Below are 17,279 nucleotides of genomic sequence, written 5' to 3'. Positions count from 1 at the left end.
CGGCGAATCCAGTTAAAATAGTCTGTTTTAATTGCCATAAAAATTCGTATATAAGGATTTTATAGGGTGCTTAAAACGAGTCCAATTTTTTTAAATAAAAATATTTTTAACGTTATTTTATTGGAAGCGTCTTTTGTTTTTGTAACTTTTTATTTATATGAATCTCTTATAATAAAATCCTGCATAACTTATCAAAGATAATAAAATTAAATTATATATAATAACATTTAAATACATGCACAATAAAGACAGAAAACTATATTAAAAAAAGTAAATTAATTGCAATATTTTTTCTTTGCCTCTAGGGCCCACTGAAAACACATAAATTTTTTTTATAAAGTATCACCAAAAAATGTTCTATAAAAATAGGTGATCTTACGTTTTTAGATCCTTTATTCGAAATATGACGTAAAACCTTTCCCGCATTTTGCATATTATAATTAATAAATATATATAAATACACTTTCTCAGCTAAACGTTTCTTTTAAAATTGTTCTACAACATATAAATTTTTACGCATTTTAGTAAAAAGGTTGTAAAATGATGTGCTTTGTGAAAACTTTTTAATGAAGTTGAAAGAATTGCGTTTATTATGTTATGCAGAGTACATACTTTCTAAAACATTATTTGTTGAGTAATTAGAAGCAAACTTTTCGTGCATGCTACATAATCTCCCGAATTTTCTATATATTACAACAAACGATCGACTGTTGCAAGTCTTATTTTAACAAAATGTTGTTTTCTCTGCACTATTCCTCTTCGCATGGCAACTCTTTAATCAATATTTTATCTATTTTTTATTTTAACCCACCCAGGTTAAGGAAAAAACTAATAACAACATGTAGAATAGAATAAAAATAACACTATTATCGAGATAATATAGTTTTTTATTAATATTTTATCTTAATAGTCCGCAAAGTAAAAGCTCCTCCATCTAGGAGATGAAATTCTGCTGAGGGGTTATTGAGGACGCGACGTAATTTACCCTGATGGATGAGGGTCAATCAAAGCAGGGCAATATCTGTGAAAGCGGTTACTTCGTGATAGGAGGTGCAATCGCCGACAGTTGCTTGATAAGACACGACCGAAGTTCGATTCGTTCAAATATAATTATTTATTGTCCTACTTGGGACGAATTGAAGTCACCAAGAAAACAAGTTTTGGAAACGTTGAATGACAAGACTCTACGAATGATTGGAAAAGTAATTAGTTTTTTTTAAAAGAAAAATGATGATGAAGTTGTGTTAAGTGTGCAGGTTTACCGTCAACATACTCGCCATTAAGGCTAATTAATGAGCGTTTAGTCTGGTTGTCCGAAATGTACAGAAATTGTCTCGTATCCTGTGTGTTTCACCAATTTATTATTTTCACTGTACACTTACAGAAAGTAGGAATGATTGCTGCCAATACCAACTTCACAACCACACTGATTCTAAAACATGACAACTCGAAGTCGCAATTTCCGGCGTATATAGCGGGTGAGGTAAAGCACGTGCCGGCCCAAGTGTGACAACTTTTGCAGCGACACGAACGAATTGCAAAACCTTGTGCTGAAATTAATTTATTCCAAATGGCCAGTCGGCCTTAATTACTGCATTTACCTCATTCTGCATGATTTTAATGAAAGTTTTCTATTATTCTTAGAGAGTTCAAAATAATTGATGAATGTGTGGTTATTAGTGACCGTTAATCGATAATTATTCAGAAATCGTGAGATGCGGTCTGGTATGATGTAGGTATCAGAAAAAACATTTTCTTTATCGTGCCAACTTTTCGATCTTGATTGAACCCTGAAGATGATCTCAATCAAGATAGAAACGTTGGCACGATAAAGAAAATGTTTTTCTGAAACCTACATTACACCAGACCGCATCTCACGATTTCTAAATAAATATCGATTAACGGTCACTAATCACCACACACGTTTTTCTGAAACCTACATTACACCAGACCGCATCTCACGATTTCTGAATAATAATTGATGAAGATATACTTTTGCTGTCCACATCTAATCCAGTTTTTCTTTCCCATATTCCCTTAATAAATTCAAAAAAGGCTACCTTTCTTTACAAATAAAAATACTTCAATTAAAAAAAGAAGAAATGTTAACAGGTGCTTAATCCTAACACAAGATCATAATTGGATTTTTCTTGCATAAATTATGTCTCACTAATTTCGTCTAAAGCCGTGATTTGGAATTTGAGTGAAGTAGACACTCGTCGAATAGTAGATTAAGACCGATTATATTATAGTTGACTAATATTTAATGATTACTGTGCTTAATTCAAACACCTGACTATGTGAACATTAGATTCGTCTTGCATAAATTGTCTTACTAATTTCGTCTAAAGCCATGATTTGAAATTTGAGTGAAGTAGACACTCGTCGAATAGAGCGAATAGTAGATTAAGACCGTTTACATTACAATTGACTAATATTTAATAATACCGTAATTGAAATTAAAATAATCTTTGTAAATCAGTCCATTAAACACGTACACATGCGTTAAGAAATATGTTTTTCTCAAGAAATATATGAATGTTCAAAACGTTTTAAAACCAATCGTTGAATCAGAATCTCAAAAAAAATGAACGTATTTTCACATATGTTTTAATTTGATTTAAAAAATCAAACAAGAAAACAAAATGGCATTAGGAAGAATATTTTCGAAATCTGTGATGGAACGTAGTTGCAGCATAAACACACCAAGCGATTAATATACAGTGAATTATGATGAATATGTACATGAACCGTAAGTATCCGTCGTATACAACATCGCTGAACTTGTTCCACAGGAGACACGCCATCAGTTCGGAATTGAGAGCTAATAACAACCCCAAGACCGTGCATCTGAGTTTTTGAGGTGATTCCAAGTATAAATGTCTAAAAAAGGATACAGTAGCAAAAGCGTTTCCCAAGCTCGCTAGGATTATTTGAGGGAAGAGTGTTATGTAGGCCAATGGAAGAGGTCCTTCAAGGTACATAAATTTTGCAAACATTTGACTCATGTTGGAAAAAATTAAAAATGAATATACGGCACCCTCGTCCATCACTTTGAACCCGGTTTTCATCGCTTCCAACGTTTCAGATTTCGTTTTCACTTGGATTTTGTAATTGTCCGGCTCGATAGCATAAGAATTCGTGTTATTTACAGGCTGAATCAATGTCGAATCTTCAGTGCTGAACGAAAAACTATCCAGTAATTTAGGATTTGACGTGACAACGAAATATTTCGACGAAAAAGTGTCCCCTTCGTAATGAAAAGCAGAGTGATCAAACGCAGAAGAGATTTTTATAATACCGTTAGAATCGACTAAAAAATAAAGAGTTCGCGTGTCTTCGATTTCAAAATTGAAAGATATTAGCCCAAACATACCGTCAATGTAAAATGTTTTTTTCTCTCGGCTCTCTTTAAAAACAATATTGCTTATCAATGCGTAATCATAAGATGGCACTATACATTGGAATTGTTTCTTCGAGCTATCTGAAATTACGATAGTTTCATTGATTCCGTTGAAAATTCTAAACTGAGTTCTGTTCGGTCTCGGGTAGTACGGTAGCGACTTTAACTTGATTTGAACGAAAATCGTAATAACAAAAGCCATCAATAGAAAAATGTATCCTAACAGAAAGAAGTATACGTCTCTTTGTATTTTTTTCTTGAGTGACGGATGCAACCAATATTCGACTAAGGGATATAAACATATATCAGTAACGATAATCAACGTCGTTATATCAATTTTTTCGATAGCGAACCTTTTTTGAGCCATTAACCCTTGATTTATAGTGAAACATGCAAAAACGTAATTCAATAACGAAAAAGCGACCCCGAAAACGATAAATGATAGTATGTTGTAAAAATATACCGTTTCGCGTATTTCGAATTCGGGAAACCTCTTTCTCGCCCTGCATATCCAGTGGTTTAGTTCTTCTTTGATCATCAGCTCTTGGATAATGTTCTGGGAATACCGTTCGACTGACCAGGGAAAAGCGAATCTTTTAAAATATCGAGCTGGTCGTAGAAGTTCATTCGTTTTCTTTTGGCTGGGTTCGATCGGAAGAAAATCTAATTTCGAAATACAAATGCTCTGTGGATCGCTAGCTATCTGAGCTGAAGTTGCGGAAGGTGCTGAAGGTGCCGAAGAAAGTCTGTATGCGGTGACGTACCGGCCTTGAGAAATAGTACCATATGGCGCCAGTTTTGCAGGGCATGGTTTTGGTATGGGAGCGTTCCAGTTACTTAACTTCTCGTATACTGCCAAACCGAAACATCCCAGTACTGACTTCCATATTCCATTCGCAACCTTTTCAAAATATAACGCTTCTCCTATACAACATGTCAACAGCGTATAATAACCGAACACGGCGAATGGCGATAAGATCGATTGAGATCTGAAAACATCTTCAGCCTTATCGGATTTATTGATAACCATTGTAATACCTCTTCCTAAAATGCGAAAGTATATGAGTAAAAATAGAAACGGTCTCAATTTATCGAAGTCGGACGGTACGCGTATTTGTTGAAGGATGAGCATGTTTCGACATGGCGACGTCATTATATACAAAAGAGTAGTTATTCGGCACAAAAATTTCAAAGTGTCGGATTCCAAGTTTCTTCCAAAATTGACGCTTAATGCAATTACAGAGCAAATGCTTGAAGCAAATAAGAAAAATAGTCCAACACGTACCATCGTATATTTACCTGTGTGGTTATCGGTTTGATAAACGATGAACATTGTGAGGATCCCCGTTACAATCAAGAACTCATAATCCATGAAATATGGTTCAGCCATGTTCAAACTGAGCTCGGCAGCAAATTGGACGCCGCAGAAGATTTTTATCGATTCCAAAAAGTAACTGAACAATGCATCGCTAACCAGCAAAATTCCTAACAACATTTTCTTTCTCGAATTCAAAAGTAACAACTTGGTTATTTTTTATAAAGAAATGCTCCATATGACATCTTGCTTAATTTCAAACACATGTACATAAATAGAATATATTTTAAATTATTTGTTCTTGTTGTTATAACTTTTCAGATTAGTTGTACATTGGGAAATTAAACAACAAATGAATAATGGATGGCGATATGCTTTTTATCCGCCAAATAAAAAATTATTTATGGAACCCCTTCAAAAAAATAAAAAATTATCACACGTTTTGTCTGAATGGCGTAATAATACGCGAAATAAATTCAGAGAGATATTAACTTATGTCATTTTGAACTTAAAACTGACCATATTATACTATACTAAAGCTCATAATGAACAACGTTCATAACATTTCAAAAACAAGGTTGTCACTCTTGTGATTTTGAACGGCAAGCCATGGCAGTGTCGAAATGTGACACGAGCACGAATTGCTCCTGCTTTGCCGAGTCAGCAGTTCCAGCAGATGTACGTCGAGGCAACTCCGGCCCCGCCCTGGACCAGATTAAACAATACTGTCAAAAAACTTATCGTTCGAAGCTAACCATTCTGTGCTTTATAAACGTTTCTGTATTTTTTTAAAACAGGCAAACGTACATAACAGCCAACCTGGACACCAATATAAGAATATATGTACAACGTTATAATTTAACGTTCTTAAAGAATTTTGTTAAATTTATTAATAATATTTAACACAGAAGAAGACAAAACTAAAATATATCAACTATGGTATAAACTGCGTCAATATACCCACACCGTTTAAAAACTTTGGCGTTCACCAGCGCATTAACGTTTAGCAAACGTATATTGAATTTTCGTCAAATCGAACATTTTTGAACTTCTTTTTATTCTATTGCAGGGTAGGTTCGACTTTATTAAGTAGTATTTTATACATAAGTAGATAAGTTACCATGCTCGCCACAGTAAATATATCAACAACAAGAAAGACATCATATTAACAGACTAAAATTCCTCATTTAATAACATTACATTTCCTGTAGAAACCAAAAGCAACAGCGACATACGAAATAGATTATAATTACTACATGAGTACATAGTATGAAAAGTAAACATACTTGAAAACCCAGAAACGTAAACACAGCATGAGAAAATATACAAATCATCAACAACTCACACATCATTTACACCATTTAAAACATAACAATTCAAAAATAATGTGACACTCAATTACAGTGACTATAAACCAAAAAACACAGAAATAGCTTTTAATTGCTACATGAGTACATAGTACGAAAAGTACACATGCTTGAAAACCCAGAAACGTAAACACAACATGAAAAAATATACAAATCATCAACAACTCAAACACATCTTTTACACCATTAAAAATATAAAAATTCAAAAGTAAAGTGACTCTCCATTGTAGTGACTATAAAAAAACCTCAGACTTAATCAATCAAATTGAATATATTCTCTAACCAAACAAAAAAAAGTTTTTGTAGGTTTTGAATATAATAATTATCCTTTTATTTCTAATAAAAATACTTTTTCTCTCTGAGTATGGTGTAACCTGGCGGTTTAAACTTTAACTTTTAACGTTTAACTTTAAAAACTTCCCTGTACATAGTGACTTTACCAGATGTATGCTGGAATGACGATTGTGTATGTTGTCCAAAAGGGAGTTGTTTCTAGAATCTTCTAGGAATTTTGACCTAGGTGTCATATGGTGATTTTCTGGCACCGAGTTTTGCATAGATACTAAAAATAATAAAAGCTGAATATTGTGTGTGCATATAGTTAAATTTACTTGTTTTTCTATTAGAATAAGGTAAATAATTAAATTACTGAAATTGTTATTGTCCTACGTTATGCAGTAATTGTTTTGTTAGTGTTAGCTAAATTTATGTCATCATAGTACTAGAGTATATTTATATATAAATTATTAGTAACTCAAATGTTATAAATTATTTTTTATCTTGATCCGCTCTACTCCAAAAAAATTTGGTTGTCTCCGTCTTTATTGATCAAAAAATTTTTTAAAAAAATAAAAACCTATCGAATAGAACAGCAACAACAATATTATCAATATAAGATAATATAGTTGTTATATTTATGGCTAAAAGAATTGTTACTATCATCACAAGAAAAATAAAGAGTCTTTAAAGACATTTATTGATATCCGTGTAAAAATATATATACATATATCGGAGTGGTAAAGTGGTAGAGTGCAAAACCAGTGCAAAACTGGTAGATCTGTCAGGCCATGGTTCAGAGGGGATAGGTGCCATTACGGTGCCAGAGGAGGTCATTAGTGATAGCTTGGAGTGGATATTGTCGAAACTTGTGCAGATCAGTTCCTCAACGAATGCCAATGTCTATGTTAATTGTTAGCCCAGTTAAATGTAAGGGATAGTTGAGGATGTGAGACAGGACTTTGGTTTGAAAGGATTAGACTCGTTTGATATTGGAGGATTTGGCCGACCCTATAACTCGACTTCATCCAAATGAGACTAAATGTTTTGTAAGCAGTTATTGGGTTGTCCGGAAAATAATGCAGGATTTTGGTATTAAACAAAAAAAAAGAAACTAGTTACTTTAAAGCAATGTTCTTTAATCAAAATAATTTCCCATNAAACAAACAATATCATTTGGAAGAGGATTAATAAGTGTTGACATTCATACAAATGAGTAATCCTGTAAACGTAAACAGAATATTTTATATAGATTTTTTTAAATGAAAACTTAAAATCCTGCATTATTTTCCGGACAACCCAATAGTTTAGTGTGCTTAGTGTAGATATTCCCAAGAAGATAGGTGTACTAGGATTGTTTCGGTTGCTTGGCAAGAACCGTAGTGTGCGGATAAGATCGCGGTGTCGTCCGCGTAGGGTGTGATTTCTGTGTTTACAATGCGTTGGTCAGCTTTGTTGATTGTGTTCTCTTTTCGATTGGTCTTGGAATGCTTCCTTGCGGAACCCCATCTTTGATAGGCAAAATTCGTCAAAAATATTATCCGATTCCCATTTTAAATCAGCGGCCCTAGAGGTATAAGGAGGATAGTTGGGAACTTATTGTTAGATAGAAGACCGGAGAGTGCAGAATAAACTTGTGTCTTCCAATTTTAAATTGTTATTTATTTTTAAACTTGTTTTTTATTTTCAGGTATTGGCAATGTTAGGCACACCCAGACCAGCTTCAAATTAATAAACATATATCTGTTCACTTTTCATACTTTCTCAGTATATTTTCTGTGCAAAGCTTCATGAACTACAGCTTGACAAATTGGGTTGATATTAACAATATCTAAAAAAAGTCTATTTACCTCTGTCCCATTATAAAAATAGATCACTATCAGTTGCAAAGAGATTATATCGTTTTTGATTACATAATTTAATGTAAAATTTAAAACTCTTGTTTCCTTTTCTAAAACTGTTATAATATATTTTAAACATTTTAACGTTTTGTTGTTTAAGGGGATGATGGCAAGTAGCAGAAAAAAAGTGCTTTAGGAAAAAAGAAGGTAGCTTTTAAAATAAATTATCTAATCAAACTGAAGAAATGATATTATAAATTATATTCTATCTACATTATCTTTAATGAGTTTGCGTTATTTGATCCCATTCAACTCTTATAAAAAAACTTAAAATGAATCTAAAATCGATCAGTTTGAAAAAATAATCAAGCCAATATTAATTAGACAAAAAGACGCACATTTAATCAAAACAATAAATCACTATAAATGTAATCGCTGTCAGCAGAAAGAAGGAATATATGTTGTTTTCAACTATCAAAAAATTTCAGTTACATATAACCTTCTTCAGAATTGTCAGGGAAGATCTAGAATCTAGAATCTAGTCATTCAACATTATAAAAGTATAAAAATTAAGCGTTCGATTCTGGGTAAATGCAATTTTTTTTCATCCAGCTGTAAAAGGTAACCAGGACAGTTTCAAAAATTTACAAAATCGAATCGACCTATACATTGAAACTGTATAAACTGTATATAGAACTGTATAAAAAATTACTGCTACGAGTTAATAAAAGAAGGCTTTATGTCTGGAAAGTTTGCTCTTGAAATTTGAAGTTGCTCGTGTTAATTCACTGGTCGCTAGACGACCCCTCTAATTGGTACTCCCAACTGTCCAAACTGCCTGGTTTAATAAGGTCCGCTCATCGGGCAGAGTGTTCATCTGGTGTGTCTTTCTCTGAAAGGTTCCAATTATACAGAAGTCTCATTACCGACAACGAGAGGATTGGGCAGAATGCGCGTTCCTGCAGATTTTGGACGAATCGAAATTGTCCGAATTTAGTTGGGCTTTAAAATTGAGAGGTGAACTGTTATTTAAATTTTAGACCTTCTGTTGGTGAAGAGCCTGTTCGTAAAAACGTTTCTTTTGTAACATTTGTTAAACATGATAGATCTGCATCACTTCTTAATAAATTTTCCCACAGTTCACAACAGTACCTATTCACTATCTTGTATAAATTTAGTGTTGGAAAGAAGAATTAAATCTTATAGTTAATATTTAGCTTTTGTACTAATTTAATTAAAATATAATCGTTTTCAAATTGCAAATGCAAAGGTTCATTTTAAACTTTTTTAAATTTTTTGTTATTTTTTGCTGTTTATAAATATACTGAATTCATATGTAACCTTATTTCATTTATATTTTGCCATGGTGAATATCTGCATCAGATTTTTCTGACTTTCTTTGAAAAATAGAATAATTTTCTTATTGTATTTATATTTTTCTGCTAAGTAAATCCACGGTGAAATTTTACCGAATGGGAACCACCAAAGAAGTGAATGGGTTCTACAAATGTTGACATAAAATTAAATAATGATTTTGATCTTATAAGGAAAGAAGCTCATTATATGCTGAAGAGAGGTAAGAACCAAGGCGATACGGGCTGAAAAATGGCGAGTGCTCTTCTTTGAGATACCATCGGAATTTTATAAGTTCTGGACATTCTGATTATTCAGGATCATTAAGGATCCAAATGACGCATTTGTATCCTCACTGCCAAGAACGTGGTCTGCATCGTCGTGGAGCATTGATAATCTGTCATCAGTTGATATCATTGAGATTATCGCGATACAGCACATGACGCGGTTTGGGGAAAATGGGCAACTGGTGGATAATCAAACCCTTCGTCGTCGCAACGATCATTGTATCAGTCATTTCTGGCTACTAAACATTTCTGAGGATCATGCCCTAAGGCTTCGAAAAAGCATTCAATTGAAAAAATGGGCCTGGCTGTTTTCGTTAAAATTAAAACCCAACACAGAATTTAAGATGTGTCTCTTAAAATACTTTGTTGGATACCAATAATTGCCCTACATTTCATAATCCGCTCAAGTAACCCAGTCGTTATCACTTCAAATCCTCAACACCACCTCCCTCTATTAGGGTCTTGGGGTGTAAAGGAATTAACAAAATGGAAAAACCCTGAACCATCACTATCCGCAAAAAGTCCTCCGTATACTTATAAATATAATTATATCTTCCTCCCAACAGCGACAGGGTGCGTAAGACTATACATCGACAGATATTTGACAGTTTCTTAATATCCTTTGACACCTCTTACAAATAAAGGCTGCTTTATGTAACATTTAAGTGAAGCCGATATGGACTTAAAAGGGATGCTTCAGCCAAATATGCCATCGCCACAAACCCATCGCATCCAAACTGCCCAATCCTTAAACTTAAGAGAAATCATTTATGCAAATTCTCAAATCCAGAAACTATCAGATATTTTCTCCATTCTTTTATATATATAAANTGACAAGTTCCAACTGATACTGGCTAACGTTTTATATCATTCAGATTAGTGCAAATAGAAATATCTTATAGAAAATTTAGCGATCTTTCAAATGGTGTAATTGGATTTGTTGCAGTCTCAACATTTTGGATGTTGTAAGCGTTTTTATGTGGTAAGGTAGCGAAAAGTTGAAAAAACCTAAATTGACGAATATCTTCAAAATAGAGAACTTTCCGAAAATTTTCTCCTGGGCATTTTTTGCTCCAAATGAAGAGTAGAATCGATTCCCTGAGTTTCGTCAGAAGGAACTGGGGCACCCTGTATATGGATTTTCCCAGTACTTCGATATATCGAAATTTGATATACTTCGCCTTAAAAATGAACTAATCTCGATATAAGTAAAAACACTGACAAAATAATTTACTAAATGAAACGGAAATATTTGGACATTACTTGGAACACACGATTGTGTGAGATAACCAAACTTTGTAATGAGTGTCACTGACTAGTGTCCTTCTTAGTTTTTCTAAAACTTCTCAAACTAGAAAACCAATTTGAACAGGTTTTTAAAATAAGCTCTAGTGACTTTTTTATTCCTTAAAAACCTCAAAAATGAGCTTTTTTAAAATAGTAACTTTACATTTTCATTTGCGGATTCATCAATGTCTTTCCGTTTTATAAAAAGTCGCGAGAACCATATGAAAATCGGTTCATAAAAACGATTGCAAAAATAATCATTTCAGGTGAACTTTAACGCCAATTGTCTTGTGGTTTCTCAGCCGTGTAGAAACAAGGAAATCGTTAGCGTAACGATAAAGAAAATCGATTTTGACGGATGACAGGATGCGATTAGTGACGCTGTTGCGGATCGCAGGATGTTTCGCAGAGAAAACCCGTTCTCATACTTCTCCTCCTTCCATTATATATGCACGATACCGTTCGACCATTTGCGACCCTTCCGTCACAAGAGGATTCCTTGAAAATATACTTTCATAAAGTTGAAAAATGAAGAGACAAGCAAAGGAAAAACAAATCAAACCGTATAAACCGTGGATTCAGCGATTAGGAAGGACGACGTAACAATATTTCAATTGAATTGATCCCCAAAGGTATTTTTTTCGCAAGGAGAAAACAACCGCGTTAACAAAAGCTTCAAATAAAAATACAATCTACTGTGAAATATTTTTGCAAATCTTTGAACATAGAGGGAACATTCCAATTTTTTCTTTAAATCTAAATTAAAAAGTTAAGAGGTCTTGAAAACGCCTAAAATGAAAGGCGCTTAGAGTGAAATTCTTTTTAATGATGTTATAACAGTCAGGGAACAAAAGGAGGCAGCGTTTATGTTAATCTTTAGATACGGCCGCTGGATGCCTAAGTGGCTTTTCTAAGTGCTTAAAGGTCTGTTTCAGGACATTACTTAAGAATATATTCTAAGGTGAGAAGAGATAAGGGGCTAAGCGCGCTATCAACTTTCATAAATGGGAACGCTTTGTTTCGTCGGAGGGTTTGAAAAAAAAGAGGATTTTGACAAGGAAAAACGTCAGAAAGAGTCACGTCCAACGGTAGTAATTTCCATGCTACTGAAACTCCGGTATTACAAGAGAACAAGACATGAATAGTAAGAACTATTCTGGGAGGGTGCAAAAACTGGGCTTTTTCTGTTCATATCTCTTAAACTGAATAATCTTGACAAATAATTCCTACAAATATAACGATAACTTTTACCCAATACTTACCACCACATCTTCAATAAATGTTTTAATTATTTATCTACGTCTATATAGAAAATTAGTACATGAGAGACTTGGCAAAAAAAGCTGTTAATAAAAATTGAGCAAAGTACAACGTTAAGTTTTTAACTTTTGAAATTGATAGTAATGATGTTAGCTATATTAGCTATTAGAGATTAATGAATCTTTGTTAAAATGTCTTCAGGTGAATTACAGGCTTATTCGATGTTAGTCGGTTTCAACATTTCATATTAATGATGTTAGTAAATCTGTTGATAAATAAAATACATACTTCTTTATTATATGGTCTTCCGGCGATATGATGGTTCACCTATAAATGTAACGATGATTTTATTAGTTAAAAATATATTGCAATAAAAATAAATAAAGCAAACAGAAAAATAATTTAAAATAAAAATAAAAATGGATAATTTAATATAGGGCTTTATTTGATTTGCTCATCAATTTCGTACCATACATATGATATTCATGTTTTTTGTGATATATATTGTTGCATATTTTATCAAAGGTTTAGAACGTTTCAAATCGAAATATTTTTGTGTTTTCAAATAACCCAATCGTGTTGAACAAAAGCTTTTTTTATAGTCTAGGTTTATACAAAAGCTATAATCCCCGAAATTCTTCTTTTTGTGGAAAGTCGGAAACGGCGGGCCGTGATGGGGGGTAATAAAGCTGGCTCAGTAGGACTCGCGTGCCATCAAATATAACTCGGGGTAGAAAAAATCCTTTCTTTAAAATCGAGGTTCTTTAAATAAACAAACTGCAACAAAGTGAACAGGTGGCTTTGGATATCAGACATCGACACGGAATAAACAACGGATATAGTTGATTCACTAATCATGGGAATACTTCAAAGAAACCTGCCTAACAGCTAATCTCTTTTGTTAGGCTTTAAAACGGTTTAGTTCGAAGCGCTTTCATCTCAAAATATTTCATGTTTTTCTTTAATCAAAACTCGATTTTTTACTATTGAACTTTTTTAAGGTTAGAAACAGATTAAGTTCACTATTTTTCGTGGTCCGCTTGCCCAATTAATCTAACTATCTTACAATTAATTAAGGTTTTTTTAAGTTGAGATAAAAAAGTCAGTGTCACGAGCGGGATTCGAACCCACGACCTTCGGCTTGATACGCCGCTACTCTACCACTTGGCTATCGTGACTTCGATCTCCTCGGGCACTAACTTCCCACCTCAACCGCACCTTTTGAATTTTCCCTCCTTTTTGCCTTTTTCAAATGTCGTGTAATCTATTTGATTCTTGGCGACAAGTGAAATGGCCACGGAGAGCTTTAGTGAAGTATACTTCATTTGAATTAAAATGGTAGAGTAGCGGCGTATCAAGCCGAAGGTCGTGGGTTCGAATCCTGCTCGTGACACTGACTTTTCTATCTCAACTTTAAAAAAAAGTTAATTAATTCTTAGAAACAGAATTATGGGTAGGGGACGTACGAGTTCTGGGTTCGATTCCTGCCGTTGCTTAGGAATTTCAATTAAGAATATTTGACAAAAGTGTTGTGAAGTGATGTGAGCCCTAGTCAGACGAAACAGGAACTACTTTACTTAGTAAATAGGTATATTTTCTAAACTTGGTTAAAACAAGCCGAATATGCTTAAAAAACGTTTAAATCGCTAAGTATGATAGTATTTAAGAAAACTGTTTTCCAACACAAGTAATGGTATAAATAACAAAGATATAAACAAATTCTAACTTTGATGACTGAAAAAAATCAACGGTTTTATTCATGCTTGTACGTTTTAGTTGTAATTAATTAGAGTTTTTTCTAAGGAAATATATATTTTATATACACAAAAATAAAAAATTGGACATTTGTATTTTGTTGTTTATTCAAACTATATGAATTTTTAGGTTATATTAAATACAACATACTTATTTTAATGTAAACCAAATTTAAACGAGATCAAAAGTTCATGAGTTTCAATAAAAATTATTTAATTATGCTGGTTTGAAAAAAATGACCAACAAACCGGAAAATCATTTAACAATAAATTAAAAATTAACTAATTATTTATTACCTGGTTTTGCTCTTAAAACGCGTATTACCTCTTTTATTCTCGCTTACGGCCTTAAATTTCCTAGATAGGAATAAATAACCGGATTTCGTCTTGTGAAACAGAATCCCATTCATCAACAAGAGAGGTTTAAAGCTGTTCAAAGCTTGTTGGAGGCGGCGAACGATGTCTAACCCATCTCTTTATCATGTTACATAAGCGTACACGGATTCGTGCCGGGAGAACGCGCTGGCCAATTCATTGTGGTAAACCCTACATCCTCCAAGTAATGGGTGACATCTCGAGGTTCATGCGGACACGTGTTAACACGAAGTTGTCCCCGATAAATGGAGCGAATGGGACCGCAGCTGCCAGAACTTCCTCAATGTACCTTAGTGCAGGCAAAGACCCATTCTGTATGATAACCAGATCGGTACGGCCATCGACGTTGATGCCACCCCATACATAACTGATTGTTATTACCATAACATGAAACAAAGCATTCTCCATGTCTTTTCCACACACGGTCCCGATCAACTGATTGCCACAAACCAAACCGGCACTTCTTATCAACAGAACAGCCCTGAATTATTTAAGTGTACAAATGAAATCCCGACTTGCGAATAGTCGCCTTTCTATTCGACGCCTCACCAGCAGCAGAAGACCTGTGCGGAACGACTAAAGGCTATTCTCACGAAGCCTTCTGATGACCGTTTACAGCTCATCCTTATATTATGGACCGTTTGGAATTGACTTCTTAACAATGAAGCCCTTAAAATAAAAATAAAACGATCGTATCTGGCCGTTGTACTTGGCGGTCGACCACTTCCCATTGAGATTTCCGGTGGTTCTAAATATTTGTAGATCATCGTGGATGGTAGAGCGCGGCCCTTACAGGACTTAAGCTATGTAAGAGCGCTACGTGCGTCGTTGGCCAAAGTATCAGCGGGGCGAGATCTTCTCGACTTAAAACCATGACTTTAAGTGAAAAAGATCATTTTTTTCCACAAAACAATTTAAAACCCAATTTACTCAACAAGAAGAATAGGATAAAAGGATTAGTAACCCTGTATATACATGTATGTTTAAAAAGCGTAAGGGATTTCCAAAATTCAGGGCGAGATACACCAGAAGACTTGATTCGCAAAAAAAATCTCTTCTAAATAGGAATCTCATAAAAACCTGTTTTATTCAGTACAAAAACTAGTTGTAGTTTAATATAAACAAATAAATAAAAAATGCAATTTGGTTTCTCAACACCCCCGCACGATTTCATAACCGTTTTCCAGTTATTCGCGATTTTTGTGGAAAAACGTGGTTTTTTACGTGCTCATGGGAAAACCGATCACTCTCTCGATAGAGCAATCGGGCAAAGTGGAAGGTGGTTGGAATTAATTGAAAGCTTATTCAAATTTCTTATCGATTGCTACAGGGCGCCGCTCCAGGACGATTTCCTTGCTCCACAGCTTAATTTGAAGTTTTCGTAAAAAGTCTAAAAATTAACATGTTCCCGAATTTACTGATGAATGTTTCTTTTATGTTTCTAATAAACAAATAGACACAATGTTTTTTCTTTGAGCGTTTCTAAAGTTGTAACATTCCCGAAAAATTCCGGTTTAATTCAACCCAAATTTGAGAACTTAGACAAAATATTATCAGTACTCTCAGACTCGTCAAAGTCAATTTTTAAATAAAATGATTCAATAATTTTTTTACCACGCTTGTAGTATGATGCAATGACAAGGATATAAAGAAAGTCCTACTTTAAAGAAAGAGACAATGAGCTGTTTTATTTTCAAGCTTAAGTTCGCTTTATTTGTAAACATTTAGAGATTTTCTCAAAGGAAAAACTATAAATTTGTGTATAAACTAAAATACAAAACTAAACAGGCCTAAAAAGAAGAATATTTAAATTATTTTGTATCAAATATTATGGGTTCAGTCTAAAGTCGTAACTCACACGAAAAAATACCTCGTTAACTCAACCGATACTTAAGAACTTCGGCAAAACATTATTAATACTTTCAAAGACGTCAAAGTCCATTGGTAAATAAACGGTTCCGCTGTAAGCTTTTGAAATGTCCCTTATGTAATAAGCAATTGGAAATCACCGTGCAGGGGGCACTGTGCAAACAGATCCTTTGTGTATTCAAAAGTGCTTTGAACCGCCAAGATCTCAAGAGGCCTGGTTCTTCGCCCACTTGAATAAAAGAGGCAGCCGCGTTTTCACTGGAACCCCCGCCAAACATCAAAGCAACACACACACGGGCTTGATCTTCTTTATATTTAATTGGATAAACAAAGAAAATATAAATGGAGAGGACGAGTTACACCCTGAATTAGATTATCTTGGCAAAGTGTATTAAATAAAGCATTGCATCTATTGTAGTTCAAAGAATGTATTTAACATTCTTCTATTTTTTTAAAATATTTTTGTTTACGAGAGTTCGCAACAGCAGAGCTCATGTCAACCTCCAGGGTGCCGGTATTTTTGGAAAAAAGCCCAACTGTATGTTGGGTTCGAGACTGCAGGGCCACTGGATTCGAACCGGGGACCTTCACCATACAGCGATGAAAGCCGTGTCAAGGCCTAAACCGTTGCGGCCACCGACGCCCCCTACACATTCGTCTATTCTCAAGTTTCTACTACAAAAAAAAAATTACTCGTATTAATTTTCACTACTATTAACGAATTTTGTAAAAAATCTGCTAATGTAGGGCAACTTAGTTTACATACATACATTCAATGCCCCTGCACCATCACATTTCTACGAATTCGCCACACCATCATTATCATCATAATTACTGTGAATATTATATTAAACACAAGCAAGTAAAACCATTGCAATATTATAATTTTATT

General features: G+C 34.0%; 1 protein-coding gene across 6 annotated transcripts in view; it reads right to left on the bottom strand.

Moving 5' to 3' along the window:
* Positions 1 to 17,279, bottom strand: part of LOC106667887 (tensin) — a 302,717-nt gene that overhangs the window by 138,021 nt on the left and 147,417 nt on the right. For 4 of the 6 annotated variants that reach the window (XM_024226959.1, XM_024226966.1, XM_024226963.1 and 1 more), the window contains one exon: positions 12,678 to 12,716. The exons of the other annotated variants lie outside the window; for them this stretch is intronic. In XM_024226959.1, the coding sequence (XP_024082727.1) occupies positions 12,678 to 12,716 (39 nt within the window). The remainder of the gene's footprint in view (positions 1 to 12,677; positions 12,717 to 17,279) is intronic. 6 annotated transcript variants of the gene reach the window in all.

Source organism: Cimex lectularius, unplaced genomic scaffold (genome assembly GCF_000648675.2).
Source record: "Cimex lectularius strain Harlan isolate CLEC.00 unplaced genomic scaffold, Clec_2.1 scaffold149, whole genome shotgun sequence".
Lineage (NCBI taxonomy): Eukaryota > Metazoa > Arthropoda > Insecta > Hemiptera > Cimicidae > Cimex > Cimex lectularius.
This window is presented reverse-complemented; position numbering and strand designations above follow the sequence as displayed.